The 20,933-nt window shown below is 47.3% G+C and overlaps 1 protein-coding gene across 1 annotated transcript in view; it reads left to right on the top strand.

Moving 5' to 3' along the window:
• The window catches only part of LOC138520681 (natural cytotoxicity triggering receptor 3-like), a 79,638-nt gene that overhangs the window by 45,645 nt on the left and 13,060 nt on the right, over positions 1–20,933 (top strand). The window contains exon 4 of the mRNA XM_069632953.1: positions 13,943–13,983. Within this exon, the coding sequence (XP_069489054.1) occupies positions 13,943–13,983 (41 nt within the window). The remainder of the gene's footprint in view (positions 1–13,942; positions 13,984–20,933) is intronic.

A 20,933-nucleotide genomic window follows, 5' to 3' on the forward strand; every position in this document is an offset into this window, starting at 1 on the left:
AAGAATTCGGTAGCACCTTCAGATTTTCCTTGGGTACAAGCAATGAGTTTGTCCCAAACAATCCTTCTCTCGGGAACCAACGTTTTTAATTTCGTTACTATTCTGTCTGGCAAGGTCAGTATCACTTGCGGTGGTCTCACACCAGCTTTCCTTTCTCCGTCTATCCTCACCAAGTTAACCCACATGTCACCTAACCCTGCTAGATCATCTATAGTCCTAATCTGTTTCCATAAATCAGCAGGGAGGATCACGGGAAACAACAAATCTATATCACCCAAAGTGAAAACTGACGAATGCAGGACAGATTCTATTTCTTTGTAAAACCCTGTTGGATTTTTCATAATGTCTGGAATCGACTGTCTAATAGTATTCACTTCCTGTCTGGAGAACGGGACGTGAACAAATTGCGATACATAGTGAGCTTCAATAGTGACGGCTGCTGTACCTGCTGCGACATTAGCTGGAATCTCAACTTTAGGAACAAATGTCGGAGGAACCTCTCTCATTGGCAACTGAGAAGTAGGCAACGACAAACGTTTACTAAGCAACAGAGACAAACCAAGCGCTAAAGTGGTGGAAACAGTATCAGGTGCAAAAGCTCTTTTATAAATATTGAATAATTCTGCGGGACAACAAATCTTTTTCTTTATACACTCATCCTGCAGGTATTCTACCATTACCTGTAACACTTTCCTCTGCATTTCTGGAGTATACTGACTATACGTATCATATACTTCTATGAGAGATATCGAAATATCTGAAATCCATGTAAGTGCATCCCTCGTGCAAATTCGCGTCTCTTCACTTGTTGACTTACAAGGAGGAAGGAACCGTTTCTGCACGTAAAAAGCATCCAAACTATCACCATCTATTTCATCGTTCTGTAACCATTCTAACTCCCTTCTTAACTCAAAAACCGTCTCAACATGCTCATAAACTTTCTCCGCAGTATCCCTTGAATAGGCTAAAACGTTCAAATCCCTCAATCCTTGTGGGACATCTGTGTCCATCAAATTATTCCACATTACAGCCAAGTGTATCCCCATCCCCTCAATTAAGACAATCTGATCTGGAATACTGCAGATCTAGTTTTTTTTAATAATATGGATTCTAAATACTCTATTCGGGCAATCTCAAAACTACCATTGACTGGCCACTGAAATTCGGAAGCATGTCTAGTTTGTCTGTGCCAAATATTGTTGAATACTCTACTACCAATGCCGTACTTACAGTACATAGTACATGCCGACGACCCCTCCTGTGGCGCCAGTTGGCCCAATTCCAAAGATTGTCTGTCTCTGCGGAACAATCCCCTGAAACAGGCAGACAATTTCCCAGGCATGTCAGATTACTGGTGTTACCTGGCGTCGTTTGTGCTCATGAGTACAAATCTGCAACCAAAAATCAGAATACTTAGGAACCGGAGCACGACTCACCTGATTCAAAGCACTAAAGGGGTCCGATTGTATTACAAAGGACAAAGGACCCTCGTGGTTGGTGATTTCAGCAAAACTGCCCACCTCGATATATGGACCCTCGTCAAGATGCCGTCTCGGACCGCATGCTCACTGTCCAGGGATCGGATTGTGCAGTACTGTTGAGGTATCGCGTCTCATCCAAAAGGGGCCCCCTTTTTCTCACCGTCCGATCCCGGTCCGATAGCCGCGTCTACTCTTCAATGAGGTGGCATCAATCTTGAGGGTCCCTATTCGGGGCGCCATCGGAAAGAGATATCGAGGCTGAGTACCACAAATAAAATACACCAATCATGGGCTGAAATTACTGTACAGTTTACAAAGCAAAACAGAAAGCTATCTGGCTCCCAACACCTCGCAGTGTGTACCAGCTGACACAGAGAGGAGAGAGAGAGCTGGACATTCAAACACTACCATTTTTATACATTTCCTAAAATATTGTCCAGCCTCTCTTCACGTTAATAATTTGTGGTCTAGAGTTTGTGCCTAGTTTACATACAGATTTTACAATATTATGCAAAGGATTACATAAGTGTGTACTTCCATGAAGACACAATAGTGATGTATGTTCTCAGATTCCGCTGTAAGCCTTATTTCAAGAGTTTCTACAATGTAGTTCAGGTAAAGAATACGCTCGAGGTTTGTCCTTCATTGTCCCAATGTTTATACAAGGATAAGGCTTGTGAGGGCAGACAACACTTGAATGACAGTACATATGAAGCACAAGGTCTCTTTGCTCAGTTTAAACAGTCAGTTCTCGGACAACCTAAACATTAACAGAACTCAAAGGTCGTAAGGCTTGGCTGCAAGTCGAAAACACAGTCCACCATTTTAGAACGTAGAACACGAGTGGAAATCAAAATGGCGGATGAATCTTAAAATGGCGGTGAAGTTAACCCAAAAATCGGAACTTTGCAACGCGGTTTTCCATGTAGAGCGAATGGGCTTGGGCCAATATAAATAATGAGGAGGCACTATATAATTAACACTTTGTTCTCCTTTCAGCTTTTTGGCAAGAGCTAGTTATGTATCACAACTTCATAATTTTACTTGCAACTGCCATACTAAACATATTTTCTGTTTTAGCTGATCATGGAGAATAAGATAAGCCAACCACCAAATCCGTATGATGTAGCATGGCCATGTGGCACATGTCTGCCATTGCCATAAAAAGCACAACAGTTATGAATATGTAAGTTATTAAGCATATCCCTAATTTCATTTTCCACCCGTTCACCAACTCTCGCATTTGGAACATGTTCAGATCTGCCAGAAACGTAGTCTAACTGGCCATTACAGTTCCCAGTGTCACAAGTAGATGCATTTTATATCCCCAAAATCGAGTAGAAACTACATAAAAAATGGTACAAAAATGAAATCAATCCGCCTTATGATGTCTGAGAAAAAGTACTAAATGTTTAAGTCCTTTTAACTTAATTGTGAATATTTATGTTCAGCAAATGGAAGATCTGCTTCATCCAGCACAGCCATCTGTCTTCCTGGGCCCGCCTGTGACCAGATGTTTTTATGAGTCTCTCTGAAGTTGGTAGTTTGCTCTTTGAAGTTGCAGCCCCCATTTTCAGACATATTAGCCGTGCTCGAGCCAAGGGCAAATTTCGTTGAAGTCCCTGCTTTCCTAGCCAGCAGGTCTGGGAAACATTGAATTTTGACACCTTTAGCAGCACATTTTTATTGCGGGTGGTCATTAGATGGGAGATGTGACATCCAGGCTGGAAGTGGGAGTTGTCCTTTGTGAAGTTTTGCCCAAAGTCAGAAACAGGGTCTCCCTTGGGCTGACAGTTTCCCTGAAGACAAAGTGGCTCTTCAAATGTCACTGAAGTTTTGTGGGTGAAACATAATATGCATTGCTTTTGTCAACCCACAAATCATGTTTTGTTTTCCTGACATTTTTCTGTGAGCAGCAATATTTTTTTCCACTTTTGCTTTTTTTAAAGATGTTTTTATTTGCACACACATGTGCAGACCGTTTTTGTTTTCAATGTTTAAAAACCCTGTTTTCCATTTGACAGGAGTCTTTGATTCCTCCTTCTTTTGTAAATTAAAATGCTGCTTGTCCATGGGTAATGACAGGTAGGCCCCTTTCCCCATGGCTCTTTAATTTTACTTGAAAAACAAAAACACAATCCAGGCCTTTTTTGTTTCAGTGTTTAAAATCTTGCTATTCATGTGAAAGGGACTTCTGTTTTGGGCCTTTAAATACACCCCACAGTACCACCCAGCAAAAGATGAAACTGATAGTGATCCCGGACAAGGTGACCCCTCTGCCAGTCCCCCGAGGGAAGACCAAGAGGCAGCCATAGGGCCACCATCGATGGTTTTATGGTCACGGGCATCGCCTGGTACACTATCCCATCCCTGGTGCAGGCAAACACAAATACATAGGAACCCCCGGATCTGACACCTCAATGGTGTGAACCATGTACTGGCTGCCCTAGAGGACTCACCCGCCACCCACCAGGTCATCTCCAAGACTATATGGTATATGAGAGAGATAGAAAGGATGAATCACTTGCCATCTGGCATAGCATTACGGTATATGCTTATCGCATGCCTTGGTTTGTTTGTATTCTATTTTTGGAGCAGTGTTACATCCTCACATAAGGGGTAGGCATCATTCACATTGCAGTATTAATAATTACCCGCTGCGCATGCACATGCAGGCAGACGGGATGAGCATCAACCTCCCCAACCCTGCCGCCAGTGTGCGCGTGCTCCAGCCTCATCCCCACCAAACACCAACCTATCACGGAATGAGGATGGGAGACGAATGAAGCATGCATTACACTTCTGCCACTCATTCTTTCGTGATGAGGGGCTCTCACTTCCCACTACTATACTCTTACGCCTCTCTCCTCAGTGCTAAGGGGCTCCCCCAGGGAACTCCACCACCGCCGTCTCTCACTGAAAGCTCAGGCATGGAGTACCCAGGCGCTCCACCTGTTCTACATCTAAATATAAACCTCTACCATGTGTGGAGCCAGGGGCCCATGCAGTGGAGCAACATCCCATCCACCCACCCAGTCTTGCCAGCAGCCTACTCTCCTGCAGAAAAAGCCTGAAACATCTTTTCTTTTCATAAGTTCCCTGCCTCTGCCCTGGCCACTCTGAATCTTCGTATCTGATCCCTGGCCCTCCGAGAAATGTCATTTCATAAGAGTGCACCTCTACTGACTAACACACTCACTCGCTCACTCACTCACCTTCTCTCTCATCTACTCACTCGCCTATACACTCACTCGCCCATTTACCTCCTGGCTGAAACTGAACTGAAACTGTACTGGTTACCTGGCCACCCTCTGATCTCGGGCCCAGGTCCCCTCCCCCTCCAGTTGCACACCTGCACTGCCTTCCTGGCAACCCCCTCGTTTGGGGACTGTTTTCTGCATCCCTACAGTCCCACAACCAGCACTTACACCTGTTGTCTGCACTTACCCTTGCACTTGCCACCTGCTGGCCATACTTCTACTTATTGTTATTTATTCTTTTATCCCGTGTGCTGCACTGTCCCCCCCCACACTTTCCCCTTTCCCTCTTCCCATGCACTTGCGTGAGCTGAATGACACCTGGCCTAGTAGGATCATTGTCTGTCTTCCCTCTGTTCCCCCTCCCTTGCCTCGTGGTGCCTTGAAATACTTATATATATATATAGGTCTGTTATAAATGCCATATCATATCATATCATTCACTCACTCACTACTCCATCCACTAAGTCACCAACCCACTCACTCACTCAATAACTCACTCTCTCGCCAACCTACCTACTGTCTCACCAACACACACTCAGTCATTCAAACACTTACACAATCGCCTACTCAACTCACTTGCCAACTCACTCGCTCATCCAGTCACTAAACACCCCAGTCACTCCCCACCCACTTACTCACCCACTCACTCACCAGCACACACAGCAATGCATTCACCCACCAAATCACACTCCTGTAAGCACTCATAAACTGCACAACTCATTCAACAAACCACTCACTCACCTACTTACTCACTCACCCATTCACTCACCAACAGTCACTCACTGTTAGGCAGAAACCTGTGCAGTTCCCTTAGGGACCACTGCAAAAAGTTTAGGACTACAAGAGTTAGCAGTAAACCCAATTGGTAGCAATCTGCACCATCCAGATTTACCTGGTAGCTGTGGCTGAGCAGTCAGACTTCTCTCAAGAAGAGTTAGGCAGTATACAGAGCATACACAATAGGGCAGGTAAACACAGTAGAACATGCAAACACTGTCCAGAGCTTTGGTGTAAAAGATATATAGTTATTTATTTAAAAACACATCTATGAAAACACACTGGCACTAATATCAAGCAAGTTCAAAAACACAGTCACTAAAGTATATACACTCCCTTAAAAGAATATTAGACAAGTCTTAAGTAAAGCACCACTTATTTTCAGACAACGGTGAGCGCTTTACGCAGATGGCACTCTAATAATTTGGTTTAAAAGGGAGAGAAAGGCAGAGCATAAATTGAAACAGATCCCAACACTTTCAAAAGAACACAGCAAGAGAGGAAGGCAGAATCAAAACGTGAAGTTAGAGCTCAGAAAGCCGGATCCACTTTAAGAGGATCAGAACGAAATGTGTCCAAGGTCACATGGTTGAAAAGTGCACAAGAGTCTCGAAAAGGTTCAGAAAGAAGTTGGACCAAAAGAAAGGGACCAGTTAGATGGTCAAGAGGCCAGCCCAGTCTAGAAGGTTAAGGATTTACTGTCACCTTGTAGCAATCTATTGAAAGGGAGGCCAGGCGGACACAGTACCTTGACATGGTGAGAACACTCCAGCGGGGGCAGTTGTTCTTGGCAGCGGCTGTGAGTCGGTGCTTCGTCCGGCAAAAGAGAAGATCTTGTAGGGGAGCAAAGCAGGAGGTCGTTGTGCTGCCAGGGAAGAAACCAGCCGCGGAGTTTCTCGATTCAAAGGAGCGGTCCTTTCTTTCGTGCTTCAGTGGTAAGTGGCTATCCGGTTGCCGGGGTGCTTGGCACAGGCAATTCGACCACTAGACGTCCTGGCAGGCGAAAAGGAAAGCGAACTGGTTGTCCCCACCAGCTCAAGGGGAAGAGACTCTCCGGCAAGAAGATCTCCTCTGTCGTCGGGAAGTGGTGAGATGGTTCAGCAGGGCTCCACCGGTGGTGTCATCGTTGCAGGCCATCTCAGCTTCTCCCTCTTCGGATTCTCAGGTCCTGTGGCGACTTCTGAAGTTCCAGTCCCAAAAGCCCTACTTTTATGCAAGAAACCCCCATTGTATTTGTATTTGTATTTGTTTATTTATAACGCGCAAACCAACAGGCCCAAGGGCATCAGGGCGCAATTTGTACAAGGCTGCAAGAAAAGAACATACAGGGATATAAATTACAATAAAAGTGTGTCAAAACAGCAAAAAACAAACTTAATAATTACAAATATTACACAGGGTACAGTATCCCTAGGCTCAGCAGAGGAAGTATCCCTGAGGTAGTTGGGAGGGTAGCAGCCCGGAAATCATGTAAGAGAACAGGCGGGCTGGGTAAGTAGGACAAATGTCTGACACAACTATTGCTGGTCAAAGAGCCAGGATTTGGTTTTATTCTTGAAGGTGTTGAAGGAGTCTTCAGCTCTGGTGGCAGCGGGGAGGGTATTCCAAAGTTTGGAGGCTAGGACAGGGAAGCTGGTGCCTCCGGCTTTTTGGAGCTTAAACCTGGTTATAGTAAGGCAGTTAGTCTGGGCAGTTCTTAGTGGACGGGCAGTGGAGTGGCGCGAAAGCCGACTGCAGAGATAGATCGGAGCCTTGTTGGCTAGGCATTTGTGCGTGAGGGCAAGCGTTTTTAGGGAAATTCTCTGCTTCACGGGTAACCACTTAAGGCTAGTTCTGGCTTCTGAGATGTGGTGGTTACGAGGGATGTTCAGGGCCGCTCGAATTGCATTGTTCTGGGTGGTTTGGAGTTTGGATAGGTTTTCTTGGCTAGTGCCTAAATATAGAGCACTGCAGTAATCTATTTTTGCCATGATAAGTGTTCTCGCTAGTGTGACGCTATTGTGGGTGGTGAGGAAAGGTCTACAGGCTGAAATGAGTTTGCACGTGTAGGCGGAGGTGGACCTGACTGCATTAGTTTGTCTTGACAAGGATAAGGTGGAATCTAGGTAAAAGCCTAGTGTTTTGGTGTCTTTCGAGACTTGTATGGAGTTGCCGTCTATGATGAATGACTGATAGGATGGCTCAAGTTTGCTAAGGCGTTGTGAAGTACCCAGGATAAGTAGCTCCGTCTTATCGTCGTTCAGACATAGCTGGTGCTGGGCCATCCAGGCTTGGATGACCAAGTAGACGTCATTGAGGGCCTTGGTGTCAGCAAGATAATCACCAGAAATGGGAATGAGTATCTGGGTGTCGTCCGCATAGTTGGTGTAGGAGACACCCAAATAATCAAGCACATCAAAGAGTGGTTTCGTGAAGATATTGTAAAGAGTAGGTGACACGCAAGAACCCTGAGGAACACCGCAATGAATAGGGGAGGGAGCTGCGGCAGCGGAGGGTGCAAAGACCCTCATAGATCTGTTGCTCAGGAAGGATTTGATCCAGGCCGCTGCGGAGGGAGAGAAGTTGGCAGCAGAGTGGAGGTGCCTGCAAAGGATCTGGTGGTTAACCAAATCAAATGCGGCGGAGAGGTCGAGGAGTAATAGCATTGCTAATTTGCCCTTGTCCTTCAGGACTTCGATCTGGGTTTTTAGGTCTAGTAAAGCCGTTTCGGTCCCATGTCTGGGCCGAAATCCGGATTGTCGTAGACCTAACAGATTGTTAGATTCAAGGTAGTTTTGGATCTGCAGATAAACTTCCGGGTCCAGTATCTTCAGCAGAAATGGTACTGTAGTGATGGGTCGGAAGTTCGTGGGTATGCTTGGGTCAAGGGACGTTTCTTTTAGTAGCGGGATCACCCAGGCATCTTTAAGGTTGTCCGTGACAATACCTGTTTCAAAGGATGAGTTAATGAAGGTTGTAATGAATGGGGCTAGGTCATGGGCGGAGTCCTTAATGATGCGAGCTGGGCACGGGTCACCTTGGCAGTTGGAAGGTTTCATCCTGAGGATGATGTTTTCTACTTCGGTGACAGTGAGCGGTGCGAAGGTGAAAGGTTTGATGTTGGCAGAGTTGGAGAAGGTGGGCCTAGTGGGGGAGAATGAGCGGTTGTCCCGCCTCAGGCAGTCCTGTTTTTCATTTATTTTAGATTGGAGCGTAGAGATTTTGTTTAGAAGGGCTGCTTGAATGTTAGCACACCATTTGCTGTCTTTCGTGCAAGTGTCTGGCGGGGAGACTGGGGTTTCGAGCTCTTTTAGGACTCTAAAGAGTTCCTTGGAATTAGAGTCGGCTTGCATGATACGATTATTAAGTGATTCTTTTTTAGCAGTGATGATGGCGTCTTTATAAGTGAGGGAGGCGAGAAGGAAGCCGTCTTTATGCTCATCAGAAGGGTGGCTTTTCCAACGGTTTTCCGCGCAGCGTTTGGCTTTGCGGAGGATTCTTAGCTGTGGAGTGAACCATGAGTTGAGATGTGCTCGTGGTTTAGCCTTCCTGGTTTTAATTGGTGCTATGGTGTCAATGGCCGTGAGCATCGTTTGGTTGTAGATGTCTGCTAGGGAGGTGGGATCAGAACAGGCGTTGGTCGCCGCATTAAGAGAGGGGAGTAGCAGTGGGAGGAGTTGTTCTCTTGTTATGTTTTTTTTATTACGGGTGGGGAGGGCTGGGGCTATGGGTGTTAGGGCTCGCGGGTTAGCTTCAATGTTAAATGTTATGATGTGATGGTCAGACCATAAGCAAGGGGAGTTATTGAGGACCTGGATGTTGCAGTTGGAACCGGCTAACCAATCGATGGTCCTGCCTTTGATGTGGGTCGGTTCTTGTATGTACAAGGTGAGGCCAAGGTCGGTAAGAGCATATTCCAGATCAGTTGCTACAGGATCCTTAGGGTCACCGCGACCAAGATTGAAGTCACCTAAGATGATTGTTTGGGAGTTGTTTTTTGTTTTGTCAAGAAGAAGAGTGGAAATTTCACTGACAAAGGTGGGAGCCGGCCCTGGAGGCCTGTAGATAAGGTGAAGGGTGGCCGTTTGGTTAGGTGTTAGTAGTAATTTGATTGTCAGCAGTTCAGCTGATTGAAGTTTGGATTCGGATACCACTCTCAGGTCAAGGGAGTTTTTGTGGATGAATGCCACGCTGCCACCTCTAGTATGGGTAGAGGAGCGGTCACAGCGAGTGATGCCATAGTCAGGCGGTAAGGCCAAGGATAGAGAAGGGCCAGAGGCGGCATGTAGCCAGGTTTCAGATATGGCAATGAAGTCAAGGTCGGCAGTGGTGATAAGGTCGGCTATGTCAAGAGCGTGTGCTGTGAGGGATTCAGCATTGATGAGGGCACCCTTGAACACAGGGAATTTAACCCCTGTGGTCTTAGTTTTGCAAGTGGCGGTGGGCGAAGGCGGGCTGGGTGGTGTGCGTGGGGCTTGCTTAGTGGTGTTGGTGCGGGAAGGACGAATGCGGAATCTGGTGCCTAGTCTCGTGTTCCTGAGAGTGAGAGGGCAGGGTTGGTTGGGGGTAGGTTTTGTGGCAAAGTGTTTGAGCCAGAGGGCTGGGTCATTGAGGTATTGGTTAATCTGGTTGCAGGGGTGGTGAGTGTCAACGGTAGTTACTGAAGGACTCGTTGAGGGTGTCAAGGTCATGGTGGGTGACGCTAGGTCAAGTGGGTAAGGGCAGGCCAGGTTATTAGCCTCAATGGTAGGAGTGGTTGACTTGGGTGGTTGAGTGAATAGGGACAGATGTGTGGTAAGGAGGTAGTGCAATAGAAGGCGCACGCTGATGTGCATGATGGTGGTGCTGGCTGCCAGAGTGGGTTCCCTATGAGCTAGTTGGCAGGGACAGGAAATGGTCTGTAGGCGACCAAGAGGCACAACACAATTGAAGTGGTCTGTAAACGACCTTAAGGCACAACACAATTGAATGGTCTGTAAGAGACCTTAAGGCACAACACAATTGAAATAGTCTGTAAGAGACCTTAAGGCACAACACAATTGAATGGTCTGTAAGAGACCTTAAGGCACAACACAATTGAAATAGTCTGTAAGAGACCTTAAGGCACAACACAATTGAATGGTCTGTAAGAGACCTTAAGGCACAACACAATTGAAGTGGTCTGAAAGAGACCTTAAGGCACAACACAATTGAATGGTCTGTAAGAGACCTTAAGGTACAACACAATTGAAGTGGTCTGAAAGAGACCTTAAGGCACAACACAATTGAAGTGGTCTGTAAACGACCTTAAGGCACAACACAATTGAAATAGTCTGTAAACGACCTTAAGGCACAACACAATTGAAGTGGTCTGAAAGAGACCTTAAGGCACAACACAATTGAAGTGGTCTGTAAACGACCTTAAGGCACAACACAATTGAAATAGTCTGTAAACGACCTTAAGGCACAACGCAATTGAATGGTCTGTAAGAGACCTTAAGGCACAATACAGTTATAAGGTGGTCTAGTAGTGGCCCAGAGGCACAATATACTTATGATATGCTATAGTTCGAGAGTTTCAAGGGTGGCCGGAAACACGTTCAGATAATAGTGGCTCAGAGAACATGGCTACAGTAGTATCCCCGGTACTGGCATGCGAGATTATACTCCTTGAAATGACGGTCCACGTAGTAAAAGGGGTACTGAAATAGGCCGACTGAGGAGGAGTCGTAACATTGCAATCTCAGTAATTGGACAAGGACAGGGGCAAAGTACTTACAGTAGGATCTCCTTGTATGAATGGAGATGTTAGGATGCTTGGATCCGATAGCTTGCCTCGGGCTTTGCAGAAGGCGGTCGGGGAGGCTTAAATTGGGCAGGGGGGGTGGCCACGCCGCGCTCCCATGCGCGTAACAGGCGCAGGAACAGGCCTTTGTGTGGCCTTCGTGCTGGCCGCCGGCGGTTCCGCCTACCGGCGGATGAAAGCAGTGTAAAACTGCTTCGAGCGAGGATCAGCCTCGCTTTCGTGCCGCGCGGCGCCCGGCATGCGGGAGTCAGGCACTCTTGAAGACAGGGTCAGGCAGGCCCTTCGATGGTGCCGGCGAGGATGCACTCCGTGTGCGTAGAGTGGATGGGAGGGGGGGCTCCTGCCCTCTACCCTCAGCGAGGAAGGATGGAATGGGGGCACAGGCGCAGGAACAGGCCTTTGTGTGGCCTTCGTGCTGGCCGCCGGCGGTTCCGCCTACCGGCGGATGAAAGCAGTGTAAAACTGCTTCGAGCGAGGATCAGCCTCGCTTTCGTGCCGCGCGGCGCCCGGCATGCGGGAGTCAGGTACTCTTGAAGACAGGGTCAGGCAGGCCCTTCGATGGTGCCGGCGAGGATGCACCGTGTGCGTAGAGTGGATGGGAGGGGGGGCTCCTGCCCTCTACCCTCAGCGAGGAAGGATGGAATGGGGGCACAGGCGCAGGAACAGGCCTTTGTGTGGCCTTCGTGCTGGCCGCCGGCGGTTCCGCCTACCGGCGGATGAAAGCAGTGTAAAACTGCTTCGAGCGCGGATCAGCCTCGCTTTAGTGCCGCGCGGCGCCCGGCATACGGGAGTCAGGCACTCTTGAAGACAGGGTCAGGCAGGCCCTTCGATGGTGCCGGCGAGGATGCACTCCGTGTGCGTAGAGTGGATGGGAGGGGGGGCTCCTGCCCTCTACCCTCAGCGAGGAAGGATGGAATGGGGGCACAGGCACAGGAACAGGCCTTCAGCCTAGCTGTCAATCAAACATGCTAAGTGGTGAGCCGGCCGGCTCACCACTTGGGCCAGTCACACAAGAGTGTGACTTGAGTTGCCAAGGCAACTCAGTCCAGGGTGCCTAAACTCCCTCCCACGCCCCCTGTGGTACCCAGACAGAGTGGCACCACTTTTGGAGGCTTCTGTGGAGAAGCCCGGCAAAATGTGGAACAAAGGGCTCGACTTGGGTTGGAGTCACAGAAAAGAACACAAACGCCATTTTAGAATCGAGTTCTGTCAAAAAATACCAACCGGTGAATTAATATTAAATAAATAACCCGGTGGTATGTTCAAGGCTATAGGAATTAAATAATTAAAGTTGGTAGCCTCGAACAATGGGAAAATCCCATAGAGATATATTTGCGGTCGAATATAAAAAGTAGTATCCACTGCCACCAGCCAAAACTCGATCAGGGGGGATGGAGACGTGCCCCGGGGCAATCGAATTGCACCGACCAGTACGTCCACAATATGATGGTTTGTACTGGTTTCTGTTCGTAATTTGGGACTAGTAAAGCCAATGGTGACTTTACATGCCCTGGGAGACAGAAGTCAGTCCCAGGGTATGGAGTCTATGTTTGGGGGTCACTATGACACCCCTGCGTCACTGCACTGAGGGTGCCGTGTAACACACATAGTAAAAATACATGAGACCCTATGGAGTAAAAGACCCCATAGCCCATAAAACTCATTAACAGTCAAAGGAACCCCTCAAATCATGTCCAAGAGTGTGAGGAAAAGAGTCTCACTCTTGGCAGGAGAAAACAACAAACTCCAGAAATCCAGCCAAGCTGCTGGGGGACTCACTAGGTTAGGAAATTCAGCCTAAACAGAGAATTCTCCCTAACACTCACCAAACCACTAAGTCAGTCATGTATCAACTCTCTCTCTCGCTCATTGAACTTCTCACTCACCAACTCACTCACTCACCCATCCACTCACCTACTTGCTCACGTATTCAATCACTCACATGACATCCTACTCACTAACAAATCACACTACTCATTCAAACACTAACCCAATCACTCACAAACCTACTAACACACTCACCATCTTACACATTCCGTTACCCACCCACTCACACATCCACTCATTCACCACCTCACACATCCACTCACCGATGCATTAATTCACCAACTGAAACGCTCACTCAATCACTCACCAAAATACTTGCATGCATAGTCTCCAATTCAATCATTGAATCACATTCTCACCAACCCACTCACTCACTCATTCACTCACCCATTCACTCACTCTCTTAACAACCCACTCACTCATTCCTCCACTCACTCACTCTCTTAACAACCCACTCACTCATTCCCCCATTCACTCACTCATGCAACAACCCACTCCGCCAGCCTCTCAGTCACTCAATCCCTAATTCCACCACCCACTTCACCTTCAAACCCCTGTACTCTACCAGTCTCTCTTTGTGTAGCTGCGGGTCTGCGTCACATGACACACATGCACCCACACTCCATGCAACAGAAGTGAGAATAAACAACATTGTGGTGGGGGCAGGGAAGCCAAGGCTGAAAAAGCCAGAGGCGGGCTATTGTGGTTATTTCACAAGCACTTCTGCTGCCCCTGTAAAGGACACTGCTTATGCAGACACTGCAGCGGCGTGTCACTGAGCACAGCGAGTGTGTACAGCAAGGATGGTAATCAATGTTTTTTTGTTGTTGTAGCCAGCAAAAGCAAGCACGAGCTGAGGAGGGACTCAATGGAGGTGAGAGCTTCTCTCTGGCATCTCTGCACTGCTCAGCCACTGTGGGCAAGTGGGCAAGGGGATCTACCTACGCACTGCTATTTCCATTTCACATCTGCCCCATTACATCTTGTCATTGCCGAGTTTGTGCATGTGTGTGGTGTGCGCATTACTTACTTGTGTGTGTGAGAGAGAGAGGGAAAGCGAGATATTATATGATATGATATGTTAATTATAACGTGCTTAATACCCAGAGGGTTCTAAGCACGGACCGGGGATCGAACCTGTGTTGCTTCCTGTAGTCTTGCTTCCAAGGCGAGCACGTTCCATCTAAGCTATCCACCTGAGACTCCTTTGCTTTTTCACACACTCATCCTTCCTGCTCCAGCCACGCCCATTCTAATGCATCCCTCTCTACATCACCCCACCTTGCATGCTGTACCCCAACCCTCTCTACATCACCCTCATACCGATAAACGCACCCACGCTCACACAGGCCGACCATTCTCACACCTGCCCATTGTCTCTCACCCTATCTCACCCCTGTTCTCTGCCACTTTAGCTTGCCTCAGCCCTGCCACCACTGAAATCACCATGCTTACTTTAAAAGTGCCACACGTGTCTGGAAGATAGTGTTTGGGGACACTTAACATTACTAATAGACATAGCAAAAAGACGTGGGCACACAGCAGTGAAGAGATGTCTTTCTACTATGTTCATAACCAATGTTAACTTGCAGACACGTTTGGAATTTAGGGGTAATCAGAGCCCAAGTATTTACTACATTCTTACCTATATATGTAAAATGCAATAAGCAAATGTAAACGCCAAAACCATTTGCTTTGCCAAAGCTTGAATACATAGCATTCTTGTCTTGTAAGCTTTTAAGAGTTTTCACTGTTCTACTGTTTAGAGTTAGCATATTGTTGGTCCCAGTTAGATTGTGGAATGTTACATCGTGGCTTTATGTTTAATCTGTAATTTCCTAATTGCTCCTCTCACATGTATTGTTTACACAGTAATCATCAAATTGAGTCCATCATCGTTCACCCCCACAACCCCCAACATGCCACATTGCTTCTTTTCCTCCTGCTATATGTGCTGGTATTTTCTGCCGCTGACTCCCATCTTATTTTTAGCTGTTGGGTAGTGCGAAAGTGCCACCTATAAACTGAAACTATTGCATTAAAATACAGCTAGGCATAAATCCTTACCATTGAGTGTTGCGCTCAAAGTGCCTGCCAGTGTTTTTTCAAAACAGTCTTCTGAGAGTTAATGGATTACTTCGAGCTGTAAATGTGTTATGGGGTAATACAAATGTCTTCACCGGGTCTGCCTATAGGCACTCGATTTATAAGTCCTATGCTTGCCCTTCACTGAAGTCCTGTTAAAAACAAGATTTGGCAAAGCCAACAGTTTTAGCTTGTATGTCAGCATTAGGCGTTTGCCAGACACTACTATTAGACGCCCAGGTATTCACACCATTTTTGTAACGCTCACCTGATTCCCGCAGAGGCACCGGTCTTGACTGGGTGAATGCCGTATCTTCAAAGGTGATGTGTAACACACGGTTGGCTCTTTGGGCTGGACCTCTGTGCACTGTATGTCTGACTCGAAGAGTAAGATGTCTGCAGATAGAAAATATGGGATTAATGAATTGGGGTTATTGGGTGCCTCTCTCCTCTTCCCTTTCTCTTCTCCTGTAGAACCCCAAAGGTTAACACCCTCACCTTAGGTAAGTGAACGCCGAGCTCTCCATCTGCCTCGGGGCAGGGTGCCGTAACCAGTTTCTTCACTGGATAAGGGTGCAGGCCTCTTGACCTCAGAGGACTGCTGTCCGTCGTTAACTGCACGAACGGTAAGTTCTGGGCACTTCAAATGTCTTAAAAGTCTTTTGTAATGATATCTCTTGTTTTGCAGGGTTCCGGCGATGGCGGATGGCGGGCTGATGAGAGTTGAGGATCGAACCCGCGTGAGGAATAGAAGCGCCTGGAAGACGTAAGTAAGCGCTTGTAGCCTGCTTCACAATGCGCACTAACTGTCCCTTTTATCTTGCAGGTACAAGTTCGGAGCTTTAGAGAAGCTGAAGGGTGCTGGAATACCCACTGGATTCGGCGTGGGAAGGAGTAATGGCACGTGAGTAATAAAGTTGCCCAATGTCTTTAAACGCACCTTCTTTTGTCTTTCAGATGCGGGATGCAGCGCCGAAGGCCTCCGGAGCCTGCGAAGAGCTGGTAAGCTTTTGTCTTTCAGATGCCGGAATGCAGTGCGAAGACCTACGGAGCATGCGAAGAGTAGGTAAGCCTTTGTCTTTCAGATGCCGGAATGCAGCGCGAGGCGTTGGTGACAGCCGATGGACCAGGTAAGAGATGCGCTGCCACTGAAGACCGTAGTGCTAACCTATTCTTTCTTTGTCTTTACAGGTGCTGCTGAAGACTTGATTCCAGGATGGTAAGCCTTTGTTCCCTTAGGCCCAGGATCAGAAGCAGAAGATACGATGAGCGTTCTGCTGCAGAGAATGCAGAATAACGCAAAGCAAGATTCATCCATCGGGTGTGGTTTAAATAGCCTCCTGTAGTGCTTAGGTGTCTCCTTCCACAGCCACGCCTAAGAAAAGAGTTCCTGCTTTCCAGAAGAGTTCCAGTGTTCTGAACCTAGGGAGTGGCTCCTACCCCACCCAACAGGAAAAGTAGTCCCAAACAGAAGAGGATCAGGGGTTCAACTGGCAGGTAAGTAAGCAGCATGGTCTGCTGCAGGTAAGTCCACACCAGCATTATGAGCCCGGCGCTTCCAGCGCTGGGACTGGGCATCTTTATGAGCCTGGTGCCACTGGCGCCAGGACAGGGTCCAAAAGGTCCCAATTGGGACTGGCTGGCACTCGGAACCGGGGTTATGGGTCTGCTTCCAAGGGAGTCGGGCAAGTCCTGATCTTTTGGAAGCAGAGATCATGACAGCACCCCCCCTCAAGGCCCCTCCCAAACCGGGCTTCTCCGGGGGTTTGGGCTTGTTAGGAAATGTTCGATGAAATCTTTTGATTAGACGAGGCGCGTGGACATATTCTGCAGGTTCCCAGGATCTTTCTTGGGGACCGTAGCCTTTCCAGTCAATCAGGTAAAATAGTTTAGATTTGGAGATCTTGGAATCCAGGATGCTTTTGACTTCAAACTCGAGTTCTCCATCAACTAGAATAGGTTTTGGGGATGTAGTTAGTCGGGTTTGAGGTTTCACGGGTTTTAATAGAGAGACGTGGAAGACCGTTTCTATCTTCATGTGAGGGGGCAAGTCCAACTTGACCGCTACTGGATTTACTATGGTAGTGATGGAATAGGGACCAAGGTATCTTGGGTTGAATGTGCGTGGTCCTTTTAGAGGTAGATATTTGGTGGATAACCAGACTTGATCTCCTACTTGATATTGGGGGGCTTCCTTCCGATGTTGGTCTGCTCCTTTCTTGTATTGTTCTTTAGCCCTTTGAAGGTGAGAAACGGCTTCCTTAAAGGCTTGGGTGATTGTAGAATGCAGGTGGTCTACTGCTGGTGTTCCAAGATCTTGGAGTGGATCCAACTCCGAGGTTCGAGGGTGACTACCGTATAAAAGAAAAAACGGGGTCTTCCCAGTTCCCGAGTGGACAGAGTTATTGTAGGCATATTCGGCTATCCAAAGGATATCTTTCCAAGTTTTTTCAGTTTGTTGTAGCATGCAGCGCAAATACTGTTCCAGAGTTTGATTGGTCCTCTCGGTTTGTCCGTCGGTTTGAGGGTGGTGGCTGGTCGAAAGTCTCACATCAATTTGAGCCGACCGACAGCAACTTCGCCAAAAATGAGAAATAAATTGACTACCTCGATCCGAAATTAGAACTGAAGGAAAACCGTGCAGTCGGACGATGTTTTCGAGAAATTCTCGGGCCAGAGTTGCTGCTGTTGGTAAGCCTTTGAATAGAATGAAATGCGCCATCTTGGAGAATAGGTCCACGATTACTAGGATCGTATTGTATCCGGAGCATGGAGGTAGATCAGTGATGAAGTCCATAGAAAGCGTATGCCAAGGGCGAGGCGGGATGTCAATACGGCGTAAGAGGCCGGCTGGTTTTTCCTTTTGACTCTTGTTTTGGGCGCATACTCCACAGGACATTATAAAGTCTCTGATATCTTTTTTCCAAGACGGCCACCAGAAGTAGCGCTTGATCTTTTCCGAGGTCTTGGTCATACCGGGATGTCCTTCCATTAAAGAATCGTGATAACAAGAGATTACCTTTTTCTGTAAATCTGTGCTGGGCAGGTATAACCGTTCTTGGAAATATAATAGGTTGTCCTTCACCGTAAAGTCCTTTCCCTGCAGATGCCAATTCTGTATGTCTGCTGGAGTTACCAGTAGCCTGGCTTTATCCTTAACTTCCTCTATGGATTGTGTGGCGATTACACCTAGAATTCTTTGTTCGGGAATGATAGGTACAGGTTTAGGATTGATCAAATGTTCTTCCACTCCCATCCGAGAAAGGGCATCAGCTTTACCGTTTTTTGTACCAGGTCGATAGGTAATTATGAAGTCAAACTCGGCAAAGAATAGTGCCCAACGGAGTTGCCTAGAGGATTGAGCTTTTGCGGTTTTCAAATATTGCAGGTTTCCGTGATCTGTAATCACAGTAACGGTGTGTCGGGCCCCCAGAAGATAATGCCGCCAAGCCTTAAAGGCGGACTTGATAGCTAGAAGTTCCTTATCAGTAATAGTGTAATTGATTTCAGGAGGCGAGAATTTGCGGGACCAAAATGCCAAGGGATGCAACTGATTGGTTACTGGGTCCTTTTGTGATAGAACTGCCCCCATGGCAAGGATTGAAGCATCAGTTTCAACGATGTAGGGGAGTTCTGGGCCAGGATGTTTTAAGATCGGTGCAGAGATAAATCTAGTCTTCAAATTCTGGAAAGCTTGTTCCGCCTCGGTAGACCATTCAAAACGTTTGTTTTTCTTTAACAAGGTGGTGATGGGCTGGACTATTCGAGAGAATTCGGGGATAAACCTGCGGTAAAAGTTAGCGAAGCCTAACATGCTTTGAACACCTTTTACGGAGGATGGCGATGGCCATTTGAGAATTGCATCGACCTTCTTTGAATCCATACGCACTCCGCTAGGTGATAATATGAATCCCAAGAATTCAACTTCAGTCACGTTGAAAACACATTTTTCCAATTTAGCGAAAAGTTTGTGTTGACGCAATCTCTCTCGAGGGCCATTTTCACGTGTTTCTGATGTTCAGTTTCCGATGAAGAATAAACGAGGATGTCGTCAATGTAAACAACAACACACACATCTATGAGCTCTCTGAGGACATCATTCATAAAATATTGAAAGGCGGCCGGGGCATTGCAAAGTCCGAAGGGCATGACCTGATATTCAAATAGCCCATACTTGGTGCGGAAGGCCGTCTTCCATTCATGGCCCTCTTTTACTCGTACCAAGTGGTAGGCTCCTCTAAGATCCAGCTTTGTATATATGCATGCTTTTCTGACTTGGTCCAGGAGTTCAGGGATCAAAGGTAACGGATATCTATTCTTAACGGTGATCTGGTTCAGGGCGCGATAATCTATACAAGTTCTAAGGTCCCCTTCTTTTTTTGGAACGAAGAACAAAGCTGAGGAAGCAGGGGACTTGGAAGGACGAATAAACCCATTCGCTAGGTATTGATCCAGGTATTGTCGGAGGTGAAGATTCTCAGATTCGGTGAGGGCATAAATTCTACTACAAGGAGGAGTAGATCCAGGTATCAGGTCTATCTGGCAGTCATAAGACCTATGAGGAGGTAGAGAGTTAGCCTGATCCTTCCGGAAAACATCTTGGAATTCTAGGTATTCAGGAGGTAACTGAGGAGCCTCCAAGGAAATTGCTGCCAGTGCAACACCAGGTCGAGGGTGACAAGTGGAGACACATTCTGGAAACTGAACCGTTCTTGCTCGCCAATCGATCTGAGGATTGCGCTTCTCTAACCAAGGAATTCCTAGAATAATCTGGAACTGGGGGGCCTTGATCACATCGAACACGATCTTCTCATGGTGTCCATCTTGACTTACTAGCGTCACTTCTTGGGTGGTATGCGTTACTGGTCCGGAGGCTATCTCCGTACCACCCACCGTAGTAATGACGTCCTTTACAGCCTTTGGACAAAGAGTCAGATTCATCCTCAAAACCATTTCATGATCCACATAATTGCCGATGGCACCGCTGTCGACGTAAGCTTCAATCGCATGTAATCGATCCGGATGTTCAGGGCTAATGAGGACCATAAGTATCACGAAATGCGAGGTCACAGAACTGGTTTTAACGCTCGGCAAGAGGACCTCTATTCTTGTCGGGCGAGGTCGTTTCCCTGCTCAGAGTTTGTGACCCTGGTAACTGCAGCTCCTACTGCCTTCTTGGCTGGTTTCACCGGACAGTCTCGAAGAAAGTGCCCCGAGTTTCCGCAATAGAGGCATAATTGCAGCTGTTTTCTCCTTTCCCGCTCCTTTTGTGTTAGTGGTCCTTTCAGGCCCCCTATTTGCATGGGTTCCCCGGAGTCTACTCCTTTGGTAGGAGTTGGTGGTTTGGAAAATACTCGAGCATCAAACTTGGAACGATCGGCCTTCCTGTTCTGCAGTCTGTGGTCAATTTGAACGACTACGTCAATATAGTCCGAACAGTCTTGCGGGGGATTCACTACTTGGGCTAACACATCTTTGAGCTCTCCACGTAGACCTCTATAAAACAGCGTAATCCTTTTGCCCTCAGGCCATCGAGTTTCCACTATCAGTCTGTTGAAAGACGCAATATAAGCCAAAAGGTCTTGATTACCCTGTCGCAATGAAAGGAGCTCATTGTCCAAGGCCTGCCCCTGTGAATGTCTTGCAAACAGTTTTTCCATACTGAGCTGAAAAGCTCGAAAATCATGGAGAACCGGATCATCTTGATTAACTAGAGGGATCGACCAGTCTGCCGCATTG

The sequence above is a fragment of the Ambystoma mexicanum genome, chromosome 13, assembly GCF_040938575.1.
Source record: "Ambystoma mexicanum isolate Mex_15411 chromosome 13, UKY_AmexF1_1, whole genome shotgun sequence".
Lineage (NCBI taxonomy): Eukaryota > Metazoa > Chordata > Amphibia > Caudata > Ambystomatidae > Ambystoma > Ambystoma mexicanum.